We start from the raw sequence: 25,098 nt of genomic DNA, 5'->3' as shown, positions 1-25,098 counted from the left end.
GTATGAATAGCTTGTTAATATTGAAGGAGAATAAATTACCTTCATAGTTCACCATTCCGTCGCCATCCAAATCCGCTTCCTTGATCATATCATCCACTTCTTCCTCCGATAATTTTTCTCCAAGATTCGTCATTACGTGTCGCAACTCCTTCGATGAGATCAGGCCGTCGTTGTTTTTGTCGAATACTCTGAGACACACAAGTTTCACTCTTAATATTCACATAGACCTACAAGAGTATTTTCAACCTTCTAGAACTTGGAAATACCTGAATGCCTCGCGTAATTCGTCTTCTCCATCGGCACCCTTCATCTTTTTTGACATCATCTGCAGGAACTCATTGAACTCGATGGTACCATTGCCATCTTGATCCACTTCGTTCACCATATCTCGTAATTCTGTTTCTATAAAATCAGAAATCGGTCAAATATAAAGTTTCATGAACGTTCTTTGATACCAAGAAGTTATCTCGTTGAAAAATTTCAAATAATTGAATTCTGTTCACAACAGAAACGACTACTGTTCGGAAGATATATTCTGTTTGCGAGATATTCGCAGCATGATGGAATCAGCATATTATGAAAAATAATCTATATCCAAGCTTATCATCGAATAAAAATCAAGTGATTCTACGAGAACGAGTTTTATTAAGGTTTCAGGACTTCACGATTTAGATACAATTCTTCTGTAATATAATTATAACTTATGGCAGTTACGCAATATGACGAAGAACGGTTTGTCAGAAAAGTTGAGTAATTCCAGAGTAACCTTTTGTTTTCTTAAAAACAGACAAACATAGACATAGATCATTCGTGTTCTAAGCTCTTTAATTGTCGCTTAAACGCGACATGCGATTTTCTCCATGTCCTCTTTCTAATTCCTGCGTGTAATGCATTCATCGTCGTCTCGTGGAAGACATTTAATTTCCCTTGTAGATCCGGCGAGGAGCAGAGACAGAAGAACTCGACGTGTAGTTAATTACTCGCGTCTGCACGTGCGCCTAATCGTCACAGTTTCTGACTTAGGATCGGCCGAAGGGTAATTTTCCCTAAGCTCTTGTCACAGTCTAGTTTTCGGGAATTCTACCATTTAACTCTCGTCGTCTTTAGAAAACCTTCAAACTGCCGCCCGGGATATTAATTTAGCAAGAACCGCTTTCGAGAAGTTTGCGTTACGCTTCAAACTCTTCGTGCCAGCTTCGCACTCGTACAATTGACAAGCGTTTAAAAACCACGTTACTATTCCTAATATTTAGCGTTCATCAAGAACTAAGTGCTATTTTATAAGATATATTACGATGATAGCGGGATATATTAGAATTGATTGTTCCTAGCGTTTTGTTCTTTTTAGCGTACATCGAAACATGTACCACGACGAAAAAGTATTTTATTATTGACAAGATATATTTTAACTAGAAAATTGCATACCATATTTTATGTTATGTTTTATATAAAACTAGAGGTTGTAACACACGTGCTGTACCCCACTGTGATAGAAAACTTGAAACGATACAAATGAAAGAAACTGTGAAGTGACACATGTTGCTCACACTTTGTATTTCGCTGCTCATAATGTCAAAACAAAACAGTCATTGAATCGACTGTATAGAATTTCATGAACCATCTTTTTGCGTTACTAGCTAATAGACAATACAGCGGTTGGGTTGGCGGTTTAGATTACCGTTATATATTTCGGCCGCGAGTGGATAGCTTTTCGTCAGTTCGTGGCTTCTAGCCAGATCGTGTCTACCTTGATACACGTGGATGGCACGTGGTTGATATTGTACCGAATATTTCCATTCTTCAAATAACGTAACGATTCACTTACCAGACGGCCTCTGTCCCAAAGATCGCATAACCACGCCAAGTTCCGCCATAGTGATAGTGCCATCTTCGTCCTTGTCAAAGAGCATGAACGCTTCCTTGAATTCTGAAGTAATAAATCGCGCGTTAATTCGTCGTTGATGAAAATTGATCGATCATCATCTATCAAACGATCTGATCTCGATCATTTTCCCTTCTTAATATTAAAACTGTCAGCGCAACCGAGAGATCAAGTGTCATCTTCGACGCGTTGCAATTTCTCTTTAACAGATTCAGTTTGATTGAATCGAACGTTATACGTGCTTTTAGTCTCGTTTTCCTACCGCACTTTCGAGATTGGAATGCATCTGGAATTCAGTTTTCAAGCACGAAAATAATTTCTCTCTCCCTGCCTCTCTCTCTCTTTTCCTGCGTTTTCGATGCGACGATTTCTGTAGAAATTCCAGGGGTCGTCCAACCGAGCCGTAAATAACGACGGACGAAAAACTTTGGCGGAAATTTGGCAATAAAACGATATACAACAAATGCTTTTCCCTGTCGTCGTATTGTTGAGAAATCGTGGATTTAGATGTCTATTAATCAACAGCGGTCTGTACGTGTACGTACGTGTGTATGTTCGGTCACGCGTTACAAGTCGTGCAAAACTAGCTGAGATCGCGCGAGCTTCGGGCAAGTGGCCAGCCACGGCGGACTCGTCGGAGATGTTATAAATTTTCACAACGTCCGGACCGAGCACCGTGTGGTAAAAATGTACGCGCGACAAGAGGATCGTGAATAGTTTACGAGTCTATGCGTTCGTTAAAGTAGTCTCTTGTTTGATTCATCAGTGCATCTACGCGAGACAATGCTTCCATCGCCATTGTTGCGCGTTTACCTTTTATCCGACCCATTTCGTCTATTTACTGTCCCTTTCCTTTCTCGCATTCATTCATCAAGAGAGTGTTTGCCTCTGGCTCGATACACAGCCTTTCTATCTGCAAATGACAACGGCATATCGAACTTTCACATTTTTCTAGCGGAAGTTGGAAAATCAGGAAACTCGAAGGACGTCGAAATGAAAGCAAGCGTATCGCGAAGCTAAACACGAGCGACCGTGTTCCTCGTGTTATTTCTTCTTTTTTCGCCGTTGAATGTTTGTCAAACAACAAGCGGATTTAAAAGAGTGTCCTCGAATCTCGTGGATGTTAATGCACATCCTTGTCACCGATCAAAAAACAGCTCTGTGGTTCTCTTTAGCTCGTGCTCTTTTTATTTCTTAACGTCGAAATTAATTTAGTTAGATTTTTTCGAAAACCAAACTTTCCACGAACAAATTTTATTCCATGTCTCCTTGTCGGTTGTATCGTGACTAGTGAGACACCCGATGTAAAAATGGACCACGAGAAAAATCACGATCGTCGTCTGACATACCGATGGAATCCAGTTGGGGAAAATGGAGTTGGTAAACGTCGAGTTCGTCGTTTAATTATAGAGCGAGCAATTGCTCCGTTAGCTGCACGATAAATCACGCGAGGAAACAAATACGTATCACGATTCATAAAAGTCCGGCAGATTATAGCTGAAGTAGGCGAGAACGTGTATGCAGCCGGCAAATAAGAGTTTCTAGACGTCGCCGTTTGATCTTATCGTTTGCCGCATAGATCGGTCTGCATTCACCTTGCGTTTATCACCACGTAAACACCAGACGATACATTAATGTGCATAAACGAGTGGGCAATTTCTCTTTCAGTCGTTTCCCAGGCGCCGCAATCAACGATATCTCGCTCGCGTGCCATCGCAAAAAATTCTAAAAGCTCCTCGTCGCCGAGGAATCAACCACAAGGCCAATGATCGCAGTCACGTGAGACCAAAATACGATCTTTTATGCAACACGTACCAGCTCGAGTGACAGGATATGTACTTACGTAAGGCTACTTTCACAAATTAGACGACCTCTTGCCGTGGCTTTATACAGTCTACCGCTCATAACTATTTGAACACTTTCGAATTACTGTGAATACGCGATTAAAAAAATTGCCACATCGTCTTCGTTTAACGCGATTTCAAAATCGCTTTAAAACACTCCGTATACGTGTATATGACACTAGGATTAGATACAAATTTCGTTCCGCTAAAACCTTTCTCGACATTTATCCAAAAGCAAGTCAATTTCTTAATCCGAGACAATTTGTGTAATTACGTTGAACACTTAATAACGACGATCCGTAATAATTCTTTTATAAAAGCTAATACAAATAATAGTAAAATATAAGATCGATGAGAGGACTAAATTAGGCCCGGCGACGAAATTTGGACCCCTTGAAATATTGCAGGTGCGGAAACATATTGTCAATAGTAATTGGAACATACGAAACGAACAAGAGTAGATTTAATTCAGTCGTGACACGCGAATGTACGGACTCCTACCATATACAGATAAACTAAACTACATTCTGATTCTCCAAGAAGGTAGCAGTGCTTCCAGTTATTAATTTGCGAAAATGAGGAAAATGTGGGCATTTTCGAGAATTACGAACGACAGCATAGACGTAAAATACTTCAGCACAGATTAATTTAATAGCCGCGTCACTCCGAGGCAAGATTAAACCACGCTTTTGTATACAAGCGAGTAATTTTTCACGTTCCCTGGAACGGAAATCATCAACAGCTTCTCTAATTTGTGAAACGTCGAGTGGCGGGGAAACGCATTATGCGTGTGAAAAACTTCGTTCTACTGGTTAACGTACGGTACGTTCACAGACACTTGAATTCTCGGTTGGAAAGTTTCCGAAGCACGATATTAAACGAACGAGAATATCTCTCGCGTTCACTTTTGGTATTCAGAGGTACGAAGCGTTAAAATCATTTTACTGCGCGATAAGGAAAGCGTGAATGGTAAAGTTGATACCGAAGATCCACTTACCGGCCACTTGATCCTCCGTGAGTCCATATTCAGACTGAAAAGGAAAAAAGACACAGGGTAAGTTAAATTGGAGGGTCGTCAAAGTAGTTTACGATCCGGTGGCGTTTATGTTCGATGTTAATTGAATGATTAACGCGGTTTAAACTTCAGCGTAATGTCCCATCAAAACTTAATATGTACTGGTGGCTGCCGCCATCGCATGTTGTACTCCTGTTTGCAGAATGATGCCAATTCCAGTCGAAGTATCATTAATTTAATCAAATTAACGATGGCATAGCTTCCTCCGCGGTAATTGCCGTATTGGCTTATTAATTTTTTCTCGAATCGTAGTGCGTAATGAGATCGGATTATAGAATACCATTTGATTGGTCAAAATTACAATTAACTGTTTAAAAGTATCAATCGAGAACTGTCGAATAGAATACAGGAAATTTCACATTCTAAGTATCATCGTACGTAACGCAATTATCAATAGGTCATGTCAAATAAAATAATAGAAATTTCATATTTCGAATGTCATCAAAAAGTAGTTCTATCCTTCTTATCTTGTTTTTCTCTTGGTGATAAAATCACATTTTGAAAGAATTACGTTAAAAAATGGCTGTCTTTTCTCACGAAGTCGAAATAAGGTGGTTTTCGTGACTTGAAAGTAGTTTGCTGTTTTTCTTGTCTCGAACCACTTTCATGGCTATTTTTTTCGTCCATAGTCTCCTTTCTTGCTGACTTCTCCTTATTCTAGAAGGGGTATCCTATGTGTCCTAGTATCTTATAAATAAAATAACCTATAAGAAAGAAGTGATCTAAATATGAAATATTTCATAGTTAGATTACTACTGGGTATCTATAATATATTTGGAATTTTACAAACACGATGTTCGGCTCATAAATATTTCACTCGTCAATTATCACACGCAAGTAAATATATCAGCAACAACAGAAGACGCAAATAAGTATGATAAAATAGTAACAAATACGAAAAAAACACGTCAAATTTACACAAAGCGTATACCGTTGAAGGATTTCGAACAGGAACAAGGTAAAACGATCCTACCACATCGACGTACGATCGACTTATGAAACACAACGTGTGCCGTACTAAAATGAATGAGTGACATAGTCGCTTATAGCCGCTTGAAAGATATTCATCTGTCAGATTTAAAAAGATAGCCCCATTCCATGTTAAGTGCACTATTCCATATTAGAAAGATTACCCCACATTTAGTCACTTTCCTCTAATGAAAGTATCTCATAGCTATAAAGCCAGCCAACAATTTTCGGTTCTTATACAGCGACTATAGTTCAAGTGGTTACGTTGCTTTTAAGCGAATGTTCGATCAAGTAAACATTGATAGGGGTAGGTATAATTCGCACAATTAACAATCCTGTCCTAACTAATGGCCTGATCTGCAGTAATACCATGCTGCTGGCTTATCCGCCTTCTACAGACGACTGTGCTCCGACATTGTTAAATCGGCATTAATAGACAGCAGATTAAGGAACATATGCCGTTAACTCGATTAGAGGGACATTGACTTAGCAGCAATTCTGCGAACCGCTATCAGCATCCGCACGTTCATTCTAGTATAAGTGACTTTGCCAATGTAAGGCCGTTTATGCCCCAAATACATCTTGACAGAGACTAACGGGTTCGCTGAACAGAATAGTCGAGAGAAATATTTCTTTGCTTGCGTGTATCCTTCGAATCGTTTCCTTCGCATCGTACTTTACTCGATTTTAAACGACTTACAATTAGAATTACATTTATCAAAATATATTAAATATATAAGAATGAATTATTCTATCGATTCACGTTTGCGATTCTAAACGATTACGAATTAAAAAGAGAGCAATTGCAAAAAAGTGTAAAACGAGTATACATTGTTGAAAACAATTAGATGATCGTCTTCCGTGTCACTTTGACTTTTATAACAATTTCTCGAATCTGTGCATGCTTCGTTTGTTTCTCCTTAACCCCATCCCTGAGGGATTGCATTTGGACTGTGTATCTCGACAAGAAAGATCGACCGCAGTCTCATTTGAGAAATAACGCGAGTACTTAAGCAGATGAAAATGTTCGACGCGATTGCTACGTGCTGAATATAATCGCTTTACGATGCGCTCGAAGCAGAAATCCCCCGACGCTTGCGGTTGCTACGGTCGTCTTAGAAATGGTTTCCACGAACCGAACGCTAATGAAGCACGCTATAAGCAGTATGGGTCAGTTAAGCTCGGTTGTAAGTTAGCTACCGAGTGATCTACAGCTACAGTCGAATCGACGATGTTGCAATTTTCACCGAAATAAACGGTTATATTCGAAATATCCCATACAGTTTTGCCAGACGAAGTAAGATCAGTTGCTCGTTCTGTTTCGCGACATATGGTTTCGCATTAATTGAGAATTCCAGAACGAACAGGTTGTCTATTCGATATTCTGGAAACGTTCAGCGATGTCACTTCGAAATGACTTTCACGGATTACGTCCGTGGATATCCTCGGTAATCGTAAGCACTGTGGGACAGGAGAATCTGTCGAATGGACCCGTCTTAGCCGAAAGCTCTTGCTTCGATGCTTCGAAGCTCTTTCGAAGCAAATAGAGTCGGTATTCAACTGGGTCACGTCCTTTTTCAACAGTTCCGAGAGCGGTTCGCATAAACTCGTGAAAAGTCAGCTGGATTTTACGAGTGAACGTGCCTGCATTTATATATTTACCCGACTCCTTTGAATTCTGCGCCGCCGACTCGAACACGCGGCTAATAGATAACAGTTCGACAGATGCGATTTAATACCGGCAAAGATAATGCGCGTCGAATGCTATAGTCGCGACGTATCAAAAGTACATTGAACGTATCAAAAGTAAATTCAAGTATACGATCGATCAGAATAATTTTTTAACTCTGTTTCGTTCTTTTCAACATTTACAATGTCGATCAAGCTCGAACAAAATGTGACATTAAGATAATAAGTTATTCCTTTCCTGAAAACTGAACATTAATTGCGTACTTGAGCGATGAAATTGAGAAATTTGCAAGAAGTGGAGCGGATCTTTGATTTCTGAGAGCTTCGTTATTAATATGTATTACTACCCGTTCCAATTCCGTGTTAAAGATTTTCTTAGAATACTAATAGTTCTTTCCTCTCATTAAAATGAAAGCAAGATCGAAGCATAATAAATTACAGAATCGCAGGGTTCAAAGCGTAGTTCGAATGCAATCGTTACTCACGCTTATTTGTCGAATCTGACCGTCTATAGTACTCGTCAATCTCCGCAGTTTTCCATAGGCGGTTGTGTACTTTTCTTCCGCGTCTGCCATATCGAGGACGATCACGTGCACTAATTTTACCGATTAACACGATTACAGCTGGCTCTGTACAAGGCACTTTTTAAATTTACATTTGTCCCCGACAATGGAGGTGTTCCGTGAACGATGTTTCGTTTTTTCAGATTCTCCAAAGAAACTCTTTAATTTCACTAGAGCCTTTTAAAATAAGAAGCGCAGAAACAAAGCCTCGCCCAAACTTTTTCTCGTCGCACGAATAAATTTCCGTCTCTCGCTGCGAAGAGGCTGCCACGCGTCAATCGAACTAGCGCGACTACAGGACCGAACACAAATAATATTTATGGACTAGCGAGCGGTAACGTCACCGCTTGTTGGTGCCGCCGGGTCCTTCGTCTCGTCTCGAATTCATTCTGATTCTCCCCTCCCGAACGCCATGTCACGTGCAGTCCTACGCGAACTTAATTCTCTCCGCAGTCAACTTTTCAATACGCATCCGTGATAAATCATATTCCGAATGGCAAACGAGTGGAGTAGAGTCAAAGACCTCAAGCTGGTCATTCGTGTCAGCTCGAACGAACCACAAAACTGATACTCGTAACTATCTACGGTCGCATTATTCGAGTTAGGGCAGAGTGCGAGCTTTTCGACAACCTTCGGCTGTTTTTAACTTGTCAGTGGACTTCGACCATTGGTTGGCAGTTCTTTCCTTGTTTACTTCGCAGTCCATCCTTTTTTCTCCTTCGTCCTGTTTCGTTAATGGCAAGTTGCTCGCGTTGATGGCATAGTCTGCCAAACGATGCGCGTTCCCGAAAACACGATTGTCGAAAATGGGGAAGGATGTATGCTCGTTCGTCGTCGCGAAGGCGAGTACCTTTACGCGCGACTCGCTTTACACCTGTTCACGATTGCTCGACTAAAAGGACTCTAGTAACGCTGGTTGCCAATAGTAAGGCGCGCCTAGTCTACTGAATCAACAATGATTTAAACGGACATCGACTGCAATTACGGAGATGGCGGCAAATATTTTGCAGGATCTAACTTTGGACGATGTTGGTCTTGCATAATCGGACTGTTACAGTGTTCCGTTTGCCAATGAGAATCAAGTTTCTTGAACTCAAAATAATGCCTACCTATTATCCACAAACGTAATCGGTATTTCGTTAATATGGTATTCGTCTTTCTCAACGAAAGTATAGTTTCTCGAGGGAGAAGGTGAAAGTGTCCGATACTATTTCTGGAGCGTCGTGACGAAAAATCACGGACACCCTGACCTGCTTTGTCGCACGTGTGAATCTCTTAAAATGCAGCCACAATGGTTATTTTTACGGACGTTCCGTATTGATACAAACACTGGCGCCCCGCGTTTGAAAATAACGATACACGAAGGCAATTTAGATAATGGAAAACTCGTTCCGCGTTCTATTCGATCGTATCTCTTGCGTCAATGAATTAACCTTTGCTTGCGACACGCGCGGATGTTAAATGACCACCTATTTCTCAATTCTATCTGCTTATAAATAAAAGAAGATCCATATACAAGATACGATAGCGTGATAGAAATACAGCTTTTTCGACACGTTTTTCTTCTACGACCTGTGCTACCATCTAATGGAGGAGGAAGGTCTAGATCAGACGCGTCTAGTAGACGACAGTCCGTTTCTACTACACGCTGTCTAGTCGGTATTAGAGTAAAACGCGGCACGTCCGACTACGACTACCCGTTTCTACTGCAGCTGACGCTTGCAACTAAACGCTCCGGAGAGAAATTATTCTTACTCACCAGATTTATGGTGACGATAAGGTCGTACTGCTGCCTCTGGCCCTTCTTTTTATTCTTGCCAGTCTTCACGGAAGCTGCTTTCGGCGTAACCTTAACTTGTCCCTTTTGAGCAGAGGGTTTCTGAGCTGGTTTCGCTGCAACTTTCGCACCAGGCGCCACCTTCTGCCCGGCTGTCAATGGCGCTTTTTGACCTGTCGAGCCCTTTTGATTCACATGGCCTACTCCATCTGCTGGTTTGTTGCGAGCCTATTATCGGACATAAAACACCACTGTTAGATCTCTTGACTATCGATAACAAAGATACTTCTATTGGACGTGTACCGCGCTTTTCTTCCCACTTAAACGAATCGGTGGAATTTCGAGGGTAATCAAAGCGCAGCATCGTTCGAATTGTTCCGCTCGGTCGTACCGAACGGGAATTAAATTATCGGAAAGCGAGGTCACGCTGAAATTCATCTTCTTCTTTTTTTCTCGCTTTGCTCCGCGACTTTTAAACGAATGTTATTACGTGCTTATATAATCCCTCCTCCGGGTTTAATTACTTGGACGTGTGAACAATTCCCGCATCGACCTTCAACTGGACTGCAACGAGAGCAATCGCGAGAATATTCTGTGGTGAATATTCTCTTGCTGAAACAGGCGATATAATTAGAAGGATCAAAATTCTGTAGAGCATCGGCTCGAGGGACAGTCTCGAAGACGGTCGTTGGCAATTGCGTTTACTCGCAGGGAAACACTTCGTGAATTTACGAGCTCCGCCAGGACGCGGACAAAATGAACATTAGGAATTGCAAAATAACGGTTGTTTATCGAGCACACAGTTCGCTGTTATAGCCAACAGCGAAACTGGGCCATCGCTGTTCACGAATCTCTTTTGTCCCGTTCACAAAGTTATCTCTGATGCCCTTCACCTCTCTATCTACCTTTCCGATCTGTTTATACAAAAATATGCGGACTGCCCGATCAGTCTGAATTTTTATGCGTTCACTGAAAAATCTCTCTTCGTGACAGAACTTCTCGCGAGATGCAATCGATGCAACTTGCATATACATCAAAGTCGAACTATATGGAGCGTCTTTCGTATCACAGATCGAGCAAACCGTGATTCGTAATTATTGCAACCTTTTGTCCACATTTTACAATTAGTCGTTTAATCTGCGAACAAATCTGTCTCTCAGTCTTTCGGTGAAATGATTTAATCGAAAAAAAGGTTTTCCGATACGTTCGGACAGGGATAGTTGTGGCACAGAGGTGGAAAATACGGGCGACGGCTAACGAGAAACGAGCTCTGGAATAATCGAGGAGCCTGCAATTCTCTCTGATCCGAATAAAAATTCGTTTTTTCCCGCCGAGATAAAAATCTAAAGTCTCAGGATGAACAATATCCTTAATTACCGGCAAAGAATTCGACTAAGCGTCGAGTCAACGTTTCGAGGTCCAGGTACATCCCATGCCATTGTTCTCGGATTTCTGCTAATGACACGCAATAGAACGATCCATGGTACTTTCCGAGATTTCGATCATCGGCGCCAACGAGTCTCGCCTTTAGTTTCTTGCCCGCTTTTCCACTGGGAATTAATTAGCTGACGCGTTTTCGTTTATCCGTTTGATCGCAACATCTCGATAGAGGTATCCATTCCTTTTGTTCCTGTTTTACGCCCTCGAATAAAGATTGCCGGCGTAACGATCGAGCCAGCAACGATTGATAAACACGTACAAAGACAGAAATGATCGCCGATGGTACAATCTCGTTTGAAAAACCTTCGGGAAGACATTGCAAGAGCGATAGATCGAAAACGGACCGAATCTGTAAATCGAATATCGTCGTTATCGCGGAATAAACGGATGATAGGAGCCTGCAAACTGCCCCTTCGTTCCTGTGACGAACAATCGAGCAGATTCGAATCTCTGGAACCAAGTCGGATTCCGATGGCGCGGATGTCCGCCGGGAGAAAATAAATCCAGTTAGTTGATACAAACTGCCGATCGAGCTACGCGTAATGCCCCATCGAGGCCAAGAGGAAGAACCTTGGTCACGTTAAAAGGAAGCCAAAAAAAAAATCTGGGCTACACGATCATTCAGAATGAAAGGTTGAAAAACCAAAGCTGAAATAAAAATAAATGTAGAAGATTCGCCGAAGAATTCAGATATTTTTTAATAGATCGAAGAATGTGAACGATCCATAGGGACCACTTAACGAAATGAAAGGCTTAACGCAAGTTCGTCGACCGTTCGCCCAATTACTCGGTAAGGTAGGCTCAGGTATAAATATAGAGCGACTCTCAATTGGTATTGGACATTCTAAAAATATCGCCAGTTTATTCAAATAATAATTCAGTGGAGAGATGGCATGCCCTGCGTGGGTGGGACTGACAAGATAATTATAGCGTTTGCCGTCTACCGCGTTCTTACGAAAAGCACTATATCACTGGCGAGGGCAGAGCGAAAAAACGCAGTAAGAACTGCACTTTGCTACCGTTTACCATACTCGACGTGAAATAATAAAGTTCTTCTCTACGCTACGATGCGTCAGGTTACACTGTTACGCAATCTTTACTACAGGCTGTTATACGTCGACGAAGAACGATAATAAATATCATTGGCTGCTGAATGAATTGTATCATGAATTTTAACGAGAGGAATTTTAATCATCTTCCGGTCGATAGCTCAACGTAGGTCGGATACAATTTCGTTTACTGGCCAATTTCGTTCGATCGCATAAGGCGCCAGATATCGGATAATTCTTTCGAAGAATAATTCCATGAATTCACGAGGTCTCGAGGATATTAAATTTCTTAGTAACCAGTAAAAAGAATCGGCGATATATTGCGTTGGACGATGTGGTGGTTGAATGGAAAGCAGTAGTATCATAGTCTGGAATGTTTTGAAATAGCAGCACCCCCACTTCTTTGCACTGGCTGCCGCTGTGTTCTCGGCCGCCTCCTCGCAACACGTTTGCGGTCTACGAAAATTTTATTGCTTTTTCCCTCAAACTTTTTGGCAGGCCTTCACAACCATATAGAAAACAATCGTATAACTGTGTAATTTAAATAATATTCCTTGAGTTATATATCGCGTATCCTACATTCTATCGCACGTAGTAAATTTTTTACAGGGAACGCTTTAACGCAAATAACACGGATAACCCTGTTTTTGATTTCAGGCTGTCTCGAGTAGTTCCATTTGATCAGAACGAATGAAATATTTTTCCTCACAGACGCGCGTAGAAATTTTGACGTAGAAGAACGCGCAGATGATGGACATACGATCGAACACTTTAGGGTGAATGATAGACGGCCTTGAAATTACCGGTGATTTCAATCATGTTACTTAACCGTTTACACGGCGAATCGTAGGTAGCATTATAGCAGTGAGAATTGGCGTCGTCTGTCTGCGCTGTGAGAAGCTGTGAATTTCGATAGTTCGCAGGAAGGGATGAGAGAAATTCTTCACCTCCCCTACCATGCGTTCTAGCTGAGCTTATAAAAGATATCCAGTGCGGATAAACCATTAGTGTGGAAGAACGAAGGGACACACGCATCGTGTTCAGTTTGCTTGAAACCGTCGAAGATGGTTAGTCAATTTGTTAATTAAGTGGGGGAGAAACGAAATCGCGGAACATAGTGACGTTTGTTGCATGGGCACGCATTGATTGGAGGATTCTGTATCGAAACGGCAGAAAATCGAGCAGTTTGGCGCAACGCCAGCGATTCTATGATCGATTTTCCATATCGGAAGTAATTGACAGACAGAGAATTAAATCTCCAACGAGAAACTCTATCAAAATTCGTTCGATCGGCCTGCCGTTTCTGAAGTGAATAGGATCCAGTTAGCGAAAAGTGCTTCTCTCGTGTACCATCAACAGTGAAATTGTATCGAAACGTTATTTCTTCTTTGTTTCAGGATGACGAACAGCTGAAAAGTAAGTAAAACCGAGCAGGCGAAACTTCTCGGCCGTAACTGGCGAAAATGAAGTGGAACGGAATTCCGCTCGCACAAATAGACACTGCGCATACTGCGCCGGCATTTCGTTAAATCCCAGACGCGTCAACAAGTATGGTTTATTCGTCGAAAGAAGGTCGAGAATGTTTAAGATTTAGGTCGCAGCTGGTCTGTATTTTACATTGGCGAGGCATCGGAACTTCAAAGGACCATTTCCCCTTCCAGTGTACGGTTGTTCATTAAGATATGTCGCTTCAACGTGGCCAGACCGGATTACGAACCTCTGCCAAATCGAATCGATTTATCGCGGCGACGACCGAACAACACCGTAGTCCATACGCGAGAATTTCTTAAAAATGTTACACCTCCTGTCTTCTCGTTTCCGCCCACGCTTTTTCCCTCGTTCTATCCACAGAGTTTCGGAACGCGTCACGGTACTACGTGGCGCTCCGATTGCGCAATCCGACTCTGTATCGCGAAATAAACCGCTGATTTACTTGGCCTCGTTATTTTAATATACGCCGTTGGCATACCGTGTAAATAAATACAGCTAAGTAAATAGAAGCACCGATGCCTTTCGATTACGCGTCCAGAATCTTTCAGGAGATATGAAAGATGCCTGAAATTTTGTTCTCCACTCCTGCATTCAACATATAGTAGCTTACGGATGTAACATTCGTACGGTACGAACATTCGTAGAAACCTCTGATGAATTATATTACGTGTGTCATACGAAATACATTGAAATTTCATTAACACTGCAATAAGATCCGATTACAGATCAAACAGAGTTTGAAAGCTGGAAGATATTTGCTACAAATATATACGTGTACAGGGTGGTTGGTAACTGGTGGTACAAGCGGAAACGGGGTGATTCTACGCGAAAAAAGAAGTCGAAAATATAGAATAAAAATTTTTCGTTTGAGGCTTTGTTTTCGAGAAAATCGACTTTGAATTTTCGCTCGGTACGCGTGCACTTTATCACGTCTCGTTATAACGGATCTCACTGTAGATCGTTGTCTCGATGGAAAAATAAAAAAAAAAAAAAAATTTTATTCTATATTTTCGACTTCTTTTTTCGCGTAGAATCACCCCCTTTCCGCTTGTACCACCAGTTACCAACCACCCTGTATATTTAAAATTACTCAAGTATATAAATTACCATTATATCGATACGGGAAAATAATCAACGAAGTTAATTTGTACACTTAATTTCCTACGGCAATCGTATGAATACTTTCAGCTACTGTACGCCAACAAGATAACGGCGAAGTAAACGATAAGCGATACAGAAGCAGTTAATCGTTATATTTTACAGTGCTCAGGAGAGCCTTCTCCATGTTCGATTCAACGAAGTCTGGTCGGATCGAGAAGGAAAAAGTAAGAACAATCCTCAACACCCTGGGGCACACTTTCGACGATCACGAGCTCGAGGTGTTACTCAAACAAGAAGACGAAGAAGGTACTTATATATATCGCGATTTTACGAATTTTTACGTAACGGGCATTTGGGACGCGGCAGAAGTTCCGATTCTATTGTATTTTTCGCGAACTTCATAGCAATTTTTGGAACGACATTGGTACTCCGCGGATCGATGCCTTCGTTCGACCGAACGGGGCCAAATAATTCATGATATAATGGCTGAGAAAACGGCGAAACACGTGTGTAGGTAACGAAAGCTAAGTGACGCGAACGCGTGGAAACTTTTCCCAGGGCTCGGCAGTTTCGGTATTTGTTTCACGCAGCGTTTAAGTTTTCCTAATCCATTTTAATGGCACTGCCTATACCCTAGCCCCTATTTCTGTGCCGTCGTTTCTGGGTGATTGCTTGACGTTATGGACTCGTACTAGAGCGAAATAATCGAAAGAGACTACCTGGCGATAATTTCCTCTTTTATCAGCAGGCTTATTCAAACGGCGGATATCATACGTTGATATCTACGTTAAGATTTCTTTTGACTAGTTTTTCAAAAGGAAGAATGGTCCCTTTCAGGATTTCTACGGAGATATCTTCCGCCAAGTCTCGTCGTAGGCTCCTTTTTATAGCAAAAAAGAATTGGGTCGAGGCGGAGCTTCCTCCTTCAGCCTACTTTTTCGTATTTCGCTATTCGCGTATATATCGAGTCACCGCCGGAACAAATCAGACAGTGCGTCCCTCAAAGAATTCTTATCCACGCGTGCATATCCGAGAGAAGATCCAAAGAGCCGACTAACTTAAAAGTAGTAGCCAGCCTTTTGGTCTGGCATTTTGAAACCAATTGCACTCTCGCTGGGAAGTAGTAAGGCGCTTATGGAACAACAAAGTAGAGCTGAGAAGTTGTTAGGAAATTGTTAAAAGCTCTACGAATTATTACCTTGGTGGTAACTTTAGATCGTAAAGAATTGGATTGCAAGAAGAGTAAACTATTTAAAAACTCGTTCATTTTGTTGTATCAATAAAAATTAACCTCCGAGTGATACGATTATTGGCACGATGAGTATGTCTCGAACGTGGCAAAGTGTTCAAGGTGTTGCTCAAAAATTGTAATGAGCAAAGCTGCATGTCTTTCATCAACCGATTGTGCCATCAACAGATGTAAGTTTTTACTCAAAATCACGATATGCCGTTTAAAAGCTTATCGGTAGTCTCAGTTGCTAATGAGCAAACTCTTGCAACAAGCAATGAAGAAAAAATATTTGCACATTGAATCGTTGCACGAGGACTTACGTTAATTGTATTTCGTGCAAATAGAACTTGGCCAGTTCCCTCCCGGTTGCCGCCACGATACAAGCAAAAGTTGCCGAAGAAAGCCGCGATCGAACTATTCCAGCCACCGTGTTTGCCTCTACAACGTTCGAACGAAGTATACTTAACCGTAACGTCGATCTGTGACACCGAGTCGCCCGAAAGGAATTACTTTAAGCTCGTCGAATTGCCTCGGAAATCGAGACAATGCTCGTGGCTGACATCGCATCCTTTATCCTAGCTTTATCAGCACGCATTATTATGCAGATATCGTTCGCTCTGTACAATTGTACACTACGATTGTACTGTACGATTGTGTCGATGACGACTCCAAATACTCTGTTTATGCTAGATGTTAAGGGCTTCGACCGAATGATTTATGGTACACGTGGAATAATTATTGTTTCTAAGAGATAGAAATTTAGTGCTTTCGGATGTCGGATGCTATTCATAATTAAACTGGCAATTATACAAATTTCAGTGTCAAATCGACCAAGGGAATCAAATTTAGATAGAGATTCGTTTTATCCATTGAGAGTTGTGACTTTTTATTCGTCGGTAGGTTTTCAGATATTCCAAAAGATATGTTTACAACCTGGAGCCTCGAAAGCTACTTTCCCCATAGCCAGTTCTCGTAGATGGAAGTTAAAAGGCGTTGAATATTCTTATCCGTAGTACGAATTTGCGAAATTTGATCAAAATCAGCGTGTCATAATTAAACGATGTCCTCTGTTGGCAGTGATTCATCGAATTTCAACTTTCATTCTAGCTTCTACGTATTTTTTCAACAGCTGGTACTTTGTCATAAAACTCGAACGAAGGCAACCAACGACCACTACACGCAGCTCGAACGTTGCGGAAGGTTCCATGAAAGTTCTATGAAATGAAAGTTGCTCGAACTCCCGTCCACCCCCATAACAAAAGAGACCGCCGCTCTCTTTTCTCTAAATCCACGCCCACAAACTTAGTCGATCGATGAGAATTATATTTCTATGACCGATATAAATTTGAAATTTATTCCCGGCAAGCGTTTGGAAAACTACCAAGTATATCGTCTCGGATATTTTTCCATCGATGAAAAAGCGACCGCGAAACGGAATCGGAAAGCAAGCTGAGAGAAGCTTGTTTACACTGTCGATGAATTGCCTCGAAGGAGAGAACAGTATCTGGAGATGGATTTTTTTTTTTTTTTAATCGTGGCCTGGGTTGGGCTTTCAGGCAGCGGAAAATTAGATTTCGACTCCTTCTATCGTGTGGCCTGCCACTTCCAAGAGGAGGACGACGAGGCCCTGCAGAAGGAGTTAAAAGAGGCTTTCAGGCTTTACGACAAGGAGGGTAACGGTTACATTCCAACGAGCTCTCTCAGGGAGATCCTCGCAGCTCTGGATGATCAGATAACACCTGATCAAATGGACGGCATGATCGCTGAAATAGATACCGACGGCTCTGGCACAGTTGACTTTGACGGTGAGTATCACGTTTCCTCAAATTATCCTATTCTGTCGTTCGCGTGCCCCTTGATACAAGAGACGTTACATCGCGAGTCAAAACTTTCCAACCGCTATTTGTTTCATACGATCGAACAACTTAAAAAAGTTAGATAAGAACTATCCTGTTGCAGCTACGATTTCAAAATAATAGCAACATTAGGAGATTTGATACGGAGAAGTGATTACCAAATTTGTGAAACTGTTAACCATAGAATGTTTTAATTACACACGATACTTTTTTTTTACAAAAAGAATCTGTCAATGCGATTCGAGAAAATGGTTACGATATTGGCAACGTGAACTTTTTGACTAGCTTCTCCTATCTATGGAGCTCGTTACGATGGCTTGCACGAGGGCTTGATTAAACCTTGAACGTCTTAATACCAACGTTCCAAAGCTTCTTTCAAAAAACCCCGAGGAGGCCGTATAAAGGATCAAGGATACGACCTACTTGCTTTCCAGGAGAAGCATTTTCTTGGCGCTGTGACGAAATGAAAAGGACTACCTCGCAATAATATTTCGGCTTATCCCGCGTCAGTCGACCATACGAACCCTTACCGGAAATAAGATTTGTAAAGAGGTATCAGCTGAACATGATCTCTCTCCCTTTCATCGAACCAACGTTCTTGATTATCTCTGCTGCGTAATTAATTTCTTCGATTATACCGAAAGAAATACGTAATGGAAAGGCATCCGTCAATTTCAAATGAAAAAGGACATTCTTTAATTTTCGACGTTTTTAATGTTACCACAAAGCAATTCTGCCGACGTTCAGTTCAAATTGAACGTAGTTAGTATTTTTTATTTTTTAGTTATTCCCGTTCCCCTTATACTATAAAATATGAAGAGTAGAATCGCATCGAAATATTTATGACCGAAGTGTATATCATCGTCAACCTCTACAGCGAAGGAAAACGAATTTTAATAGCAAGTGGATCAAAATGGAATTTTTTAATGACCACACACGTAGCATCGTTCGACGACATCGTAGCGTGAAAGCTAATCCTATTAATTTTTGTGTTGCAGAATTCATGGAGATGATGACCGGCGATTAAGCTCCACCAGAAAATTCACCATCTCGCGTGAAAGGAACGCCTGCATTTTCTTCCTACGATACTCTCATTAATCGTGGACGAGGAGCTCTCTCTCTCTTGAAATTGAAATTCCACGGGAGAAAGTCGGGTACACATTATTCATTTCGGTCAAAAACGAGCAAGGGATCAACGAGACTTCATCGAACATCATTTTTTTCCTGCGTGTTTGTTCGCTCACAGTGTACCGAAATCATTAAGTACCCGATTAAACGTTGCCTTTACCGACCGCACGAGAAGACCATTTTTATTCCGCTCCAATCGAAAACGGCGAAACGCTATCCGAGTTTGTTTGATACTCAACGTCAAACGATCGACGTAAGTTATAGCAGCACACAGGAATCGGTGAACGGCCATTATTCTTCAGTTCGTATGATGAATGGACATCTGCGAAACCGTGAAACCGATTCTTTTTAAGGTTCAGGGCTCTCTTGCACAATTGAACTAATATTATTAGCGAGATTTTACGACTCATAAATCACTAGTATCGATAGATCTTCTTATATAATAATAATAAGCTTTATAATAAATCACATGAAATTTTACAACCAAGTTTCACGTGTGACAAATTATCCTATTATTCCACGTGAGATATAAATTTGTAAAATTATAAAGAAAAAATCCTCTAACCTGTGGCTTGTCGATTCGCTAACGTTATTAGCTGATAGATTATTGTGCAAGAGGACCCGAGTCGCTTAACTTGACCGATCTGACTGAGACCCTGCTGAATTTTAATAATTCGCTTGAAAGCACGTCCACTGAAATGACAGCGCCTTTTCGAAGTATAATTCGCGTGTCATAACGTGTCATGGCACGAACAGATCGTATTTCCAAATTTTAACCGACACCCGTTAGGTACTCGTAGCTCGACGCGCCTAATAATTTCCTGTCTCCTTAAAAGCGGCAAACTTGTATGGGATATTCATCAAGGATCTCCGGCGAGCAAATCACTGAGCGTGCAGGAGGATCGTGTTCGAATTCCGTGAAGGCCACTTATTCGATCAACTCGGGCATCGACTTGCTGCAAGGTCGAGGTCTCTATACTTTATAGCTTCGCGTTCTGCATATATCAGCCGGACTATCGAGGTTATACAGTATAGGCAATGGATACGATTTCACCGGTGTTTACAATTACCTAGCAGTTCGAACCTTTGGTTTTTCCAGCTTAGAAATTGGTGATGGTAGACTGACCTTTACGGGCTACTCCAAATGAATAATATATGAAAGATGACATTTGCAGTGAGAGAAATTGAAGAGTTCATTGTCAAAAACAAGCCTCGATCCTTTGATCTTTTCTTCGGCTGTGCATGTCATCTGAAATTAAAATATCCAACAATTTCAGTTTTCCATTAAATCGATTCATAAATCATGAAGTTATGAACTTTGCAAAGTCAACAACCTACCGTCATTTGAACTACGTTTCCTTCAACTGCTGTTATCAGAGTAAATTACGTCGATACGTGTGAACGCTTAAGAAAACATCGATTTCGTATACTTTAAAATAACTATCTTACCAGCAGGAATAACTCTGTTCATTTGACAAAAGCTATTACGATAGGAAACAACTTTGAAGGTTGTTTTTATAAAACCGGTTAATTTTCATTCGACAATAAGTCAGGATATAGATAGATTCCACCGTATGTATCGTGTCCTATTTCTGACAACTAGAAAGCGTTACGTAATTGACGAGAATCGTTTTTATTACGAATCACCGTATTATCATAATCCTTGATAGTTTCTCATTAAGAAAGCCAATGTAATAGACATCAAGACGAACCAATGGAAACTGAGGTTATAGACGTCAGAACAACGAAGATAATCCGGTTTCTTGACAGAGCAATTCCGAACGATCGATCTCGAGATCTGGAAGTCAGAATTGTCTCCAAAAGATTGGGAAAAGCGTGAGAGCGAGGAGTCGAGGATCCGCTGAGAACGTTCAGAGACACCCATTGCCACCCGTCACTCATGCTCCGCTTTCAGCTTTTGCCCCTTCGACTTCCTTCCTTCCATTTTAGTCGGCTCTCCCGTTCCTCTCTCCACACAGGACTCCACCACGGCTCCAGGTCCGGCCCCGGCTGTTTCACCCACTCAAGTTTTGTCCGAGTGTTTGCGAGCGAGACCCGGAAGCCGCTTTCAAAGGATCAATAATTGGGGCCGACTGCAACCGTCCTTGAAAAGCTATAACCTAGCTAGTAGATGATCCGGAGGATTGGTAGGTCGCGTAAAAATATATCGAAGATTCAAAGGAGCGATGCAGATGTATCGACGGGCATCGAAGGTGGTTCAAAACCAAGTCAAATAAGGCGAAGCTACAGTGGAAGTTTGGTTATTCGGACTAATCGCGACACGCGATAATCGAATCCTTTGGGAAGCCGAAAAGTTTTATTTTCGTACGAGGATAATTTATTTCTATTTTTATTCTGGAGCCTTCGTATAGGCAACCCACAGAGATTTCATTCCCAAATCTTTGTTTCTTTCTGAGAAACCTTCTTAATATTTGACTGAAAATTGGTTGCACGATTCAGTAAAATATCGAATCAGTGTACACCCATTTTCTCTGATTCTTTCAAACCCTAAAACGGTAAAAGCTTAAACGTGAACATAAACAATTCAGTTTGCGCACATATGGTTGATACGAAACAGGAATAAAAATGTTTCAACAAAGATGTTACAATTTCTTTTAGTTTCTAGTTAATTGATCGTTTCTTTAATAAATATTCTCCTAAATCAGTTCTCCTACGATTGTACTACGTTTGCCAACATTTTTTCGAGGTTAACCGAAGTTAAAGGCGGTCGTTGAAAGCGTTTGCGAACGTTTAAAGTTCACGTGAAAATCGTTTGCAGCTCGTTTCGCTGCGAAAAAGCGCCGAGTCTCGTTACACGGGGCAACAAAAGGAAAAATATAATGTAACCCTGAAGAGCAATTACAATAAGTGCGACCTAGATTGTGTTCGTATACCTCGAACGCCGTTACGTTTCTATTTTCAGTGTTTTATACGACTTTTCCACGTCGCTGCTCGCCGAACGACGTATACTATTCCAACGTGAAAGAACATTTTTGTAGCCAGCGTTCACGGCTGAGCAGTCATCGAGGCGTGAAGAGTAGCAGTCGATTAAATCGTATCGATAGATTGACGCGTGTCATCGAGAGTGATGGGTATTCGACATATTCCCGAGGGAACAGCCCCGGTGTACAGCAGGTGCCAACTCACAGCTGTACGTTTGGTTTATCAAAATTATAGAGGAAAGCAACGTTGGAGCAACGTAGAGTGCATTTACAGAAACGCGTTTCAATATTTTGGAACACTTAGCGGGAGCATTACAGTAATCGTCGAGTATGTCAGATTTACAGTGGCTCGTGAAATTATTCTGACAGTTCTAGAAATCTTTTACGAATGCGTGTATTATGCCTGCTATACGAAACAGTTTGATATTTCATTAGCGCTATAACGAGATTCGACTATCACGGTTATACTAATTAAGTTTGAAAGCAATCTGAAAATGTACATATTCTAGAAGTTACGAGAGTACTGCTTGAACTCTGTTCGTTGCTTCATTCATATAAGTGAACACTATAATAATCAGGACTCGTGTCTCGTAACTGTTTCAATCAAATTTCGAAACACTTTGTATAACGCTAAATGCTTATATATGTATATATCTGTCGTTAGAATCTTCAATGAGGTTGAAGCGATGAGCATCGACAAGAAGCGCGCAAATACCGCGCGACAACGTCGGAGGTAAGTGTAAAGGCTTGTACGAACAGACGAAGAGAGGAGGGGAATCGAGTGAATAAACATGGGGATTCGTGACCTTGGAACGTGTCACTGCACTTACGATACAGCAACTAGAAGTAGGTGAATGCAATTAATAATTAAGGAATGGCCACGACAACACCGACGACGAGGGTGCAGGCAAGCTATCGATCGTCCTTCTCAACCCGAACCATCCTCAACCCAAACCTACTGCCTTCCCGGCTACATTCAAAGACTCTTGCCGCCAACTCTTATTGCTTTTATATCCGAGACGACTACTTGTCGAGAAGGGTGCTCCGAACGAGGGACCTAAGATGCCATTCACCCGATTTTCTTCTCTTAATCTACGATGCCGGGGCTTTTTCGGGCCATTTGTTTCCAAAAGAGATCTCTTCCCGCTCTCTCGTGAAAATGGGTTTGTTCGAACGACACCGGCACCCGTATATTTTATCGGGCGAAAGGAATTCGTTGGCCTGCCGGTTTCAGGCTTCACGGAAACGATAGATCGGTCCAGCCGTGGATGAGCCATGAAATGCACCGACAAATATCGATGACACCATCGACGGTATACCCTTGTTCCGCTTTAAGCGGTTTGTCGATATTCTTCTCTCAGTTTCAGCAGCAAGAGTTTCAGATTCCAAATTGCGAAGAGTCGTTTCCCATTCGAAATGGAACGACCAGGTATCTCGCGAAGATTCGATTTGCGTCGAAAAGCGCAGCCGTGGCACCACGCCCCGTCGCTCGCATTGCAGTCCAGTATTTCCGAGATAAAACGATTCCCGTTTAAATAGCTCGAAGAGGCGCGGTTCGCGTGATTAATATGCAAAGTCGAAGAGAAACGCTACGGGCGGACCGACTCATGACTGAAAGTCGAGGCAAGAATAAATTACGAGCCAAAAGAGCGACTGGGAATGAGAGTAAAAGGCGTTAGTCAAAGACTTACGTCCCCGGTTTCTTTGTTCTCCGAGCTCTCAATCTACTCGAGAACATCGAAAGAGTCTTTCGAGAAAAATTATGTAATTGCTCCGCCATCAGAGCAATTGTTTTAAACTTCGCTCTCGGGGAAGTAACGAGCGCATACTACGGGATTAACGCGGCGTGTAAATCACGGTGCGTCGCGAATAAGGCCGCGAACATACGAAACAAGTAATGGCACAGTTAATGCCGATGTTCCAAATGCCAATCTCGCCGTTCATTGCTTGCCGTATGTTCACGACCTAACACACTCCGCGTCGCCGATTCGAGTCGTCCGTATTGAGCAAGGCGACGCAGAGTCTGAGAAGTTGAAACTCGCGTTCGTCGAGAAACATCCAATTCTACTTGCAAATCGAGCGCCATTGCACGGTCATGTCGCAATACCGATCGGATTATTCCTTTTTTTTTCTCCTCTATGTACTTACGTTAACTCCTTTTATAAAGATCTCCCGGCGAATTGTGTCAAGAAGTAGAAGAAGAAGAAGAAGGAAAAGAATGAGAAAGTGAAAGAGAAAGAGAGATTAAGAAAGAGAGGGGATGCACGAATAGATCAGTGACCTACGCTAAGGCAGGCTAGTTAGACATGCACGATCTACTGAGTGGTGTTCGGTGAGGAGTATCATATATATACATATACGTAATAAGTATAGAAAGGGTGTGCGTGTGGGCGGCAAGCTTCATTCACCATTCCTGCGGCTCTGTGTGTAGGAAGACAAAACAAACCGTCAACATGCATGTACCATACATGACCGTGTACTAAAGTTGGATATTTATCTGGAAAATGTGATTAGAAGGGTCTTTAAACCATGTCATAGTCCAGCCTAATGTTTACACTGTCCCGTAGTAAAGCGTTCGTTTATAGTCGATTAATCGCGCAACTAGGGCCGACCACGCGTTTATTCGTCTCGTTGTAAACGTTAATCGGTCCGACGATGATCATGATCGTAGTAATAGAATGTAAACTGGACAGTTTAATCGTCGTGTTCCACGAAATTGGAACGCGAGGATCGCGCGCACTCTACGCATCTACGCACGAGCATGTAGTATCTAGATTCTAAGTGTCTAGCTATTTCCAGCTAAAAGTAATAGCTAGTAATTAACTAATTTCTCAGCTATATGTGGATTATGTCATTTTGGTATGTACCTGGCTCAGGCTTCTAAAGCTACTTGTACTGGCGCTGCGGGCCTGTAAACACAAGTACAGTACAGGTCACCAATCACCACACACTGCAGTTGGAAAAGTACAAATAGAGATATGCTATAGAATATAGATACATAGAATAGTAAGGTGGTTACATATAACACGGAATGGTATAGAGAGTAGAAGAATAAGAGTAT

At 41.7% G+C, this 25,098-nt stretch overlaps 2 protein-coding genes across 8 annotated transcripts in view; one reads left to right on the top strand and one right to left on the bottom strand.

Annotated features, from left to right (window-relative positions):
- LOC138185673 (calmodulin) overlaps positions 1–25,098 on the bottom strand; it is an 86,262-nt gene that overhangs the window by 6,882 nt on the left and 54,282 nt on the right. For 3 of the 7 annotated variants that reach the window (XM_069124809.1, XM_069124810.1, XM_069124808.1), the window contains 5 exons: positions 9,782–10,027; positions 4,724–4,757; positions 1,826–1,927; positions 267–402; positions 40–188 (listed from right to left, as the gene is read on the bottom strand). In XM_069124809.1, coding sequence (XP_068980910.1) covers positions 40–188; positions 267–402; positions 1,826–1,927; positions 4,724–4,757; positions 9,782–10,027 — 667 coding nt within the window. Of the gene's footprint in view, positions 1–39; positions 189–266; positions 403–1,825; positions 1,928–4,723; positions 4,758–7,944; positions 8,666–9,781; positions 10,028–10,102; positions 10,299–24,904; positions 24,947–25,098 lie in introns of those variants that run through there. The other 4 variants (XM_069124807.1, XM_069124806.1, XM_069124805.1 and 1 more) reach the window with 3 other exon arrangements.
- TpnCIIb (troponin C type IIb) lies at positions 13,265–19,263 on the top strand. Its single transcript, XM_069124475.1, has 5 exons — positions 13,265–13,355; positions 13,686–13,704; positions 15,043–15,186; positions 17,668–17,916; positions 18,966–19,263. Exons 1-5 carry the CDS (start codon positions 13,353–13,355, stop codon positions 18,992–18,994), a joined length of 444 nt encoding a protein of 147 aa, XP_068980576.1. The 5' UTR covers positions 13,265–13,352; the 3' UTR covers positions 18,995–19,263.

This window comes from Bombus flavifrons, chromosome 12, assembly GCF_040668555.2.
Source record: "Bombus flavifrons isolate JBK064 chromosome 12, iyBomFlav1_principal, whole genome shotgun sequence".
In the NCBI taxonomy this organism is placed as follows: Eukaryota; Metazoa; Arthropoda; class Insecta; order Hymenoptera; family Apidae; genus Bombus; species Bombus flavifrons.
The sequence above is the reverse complement of the archived record's forward strand: the minus strand, read 5'-3'. Positions and strand labels throughout refer to the sequence as shown.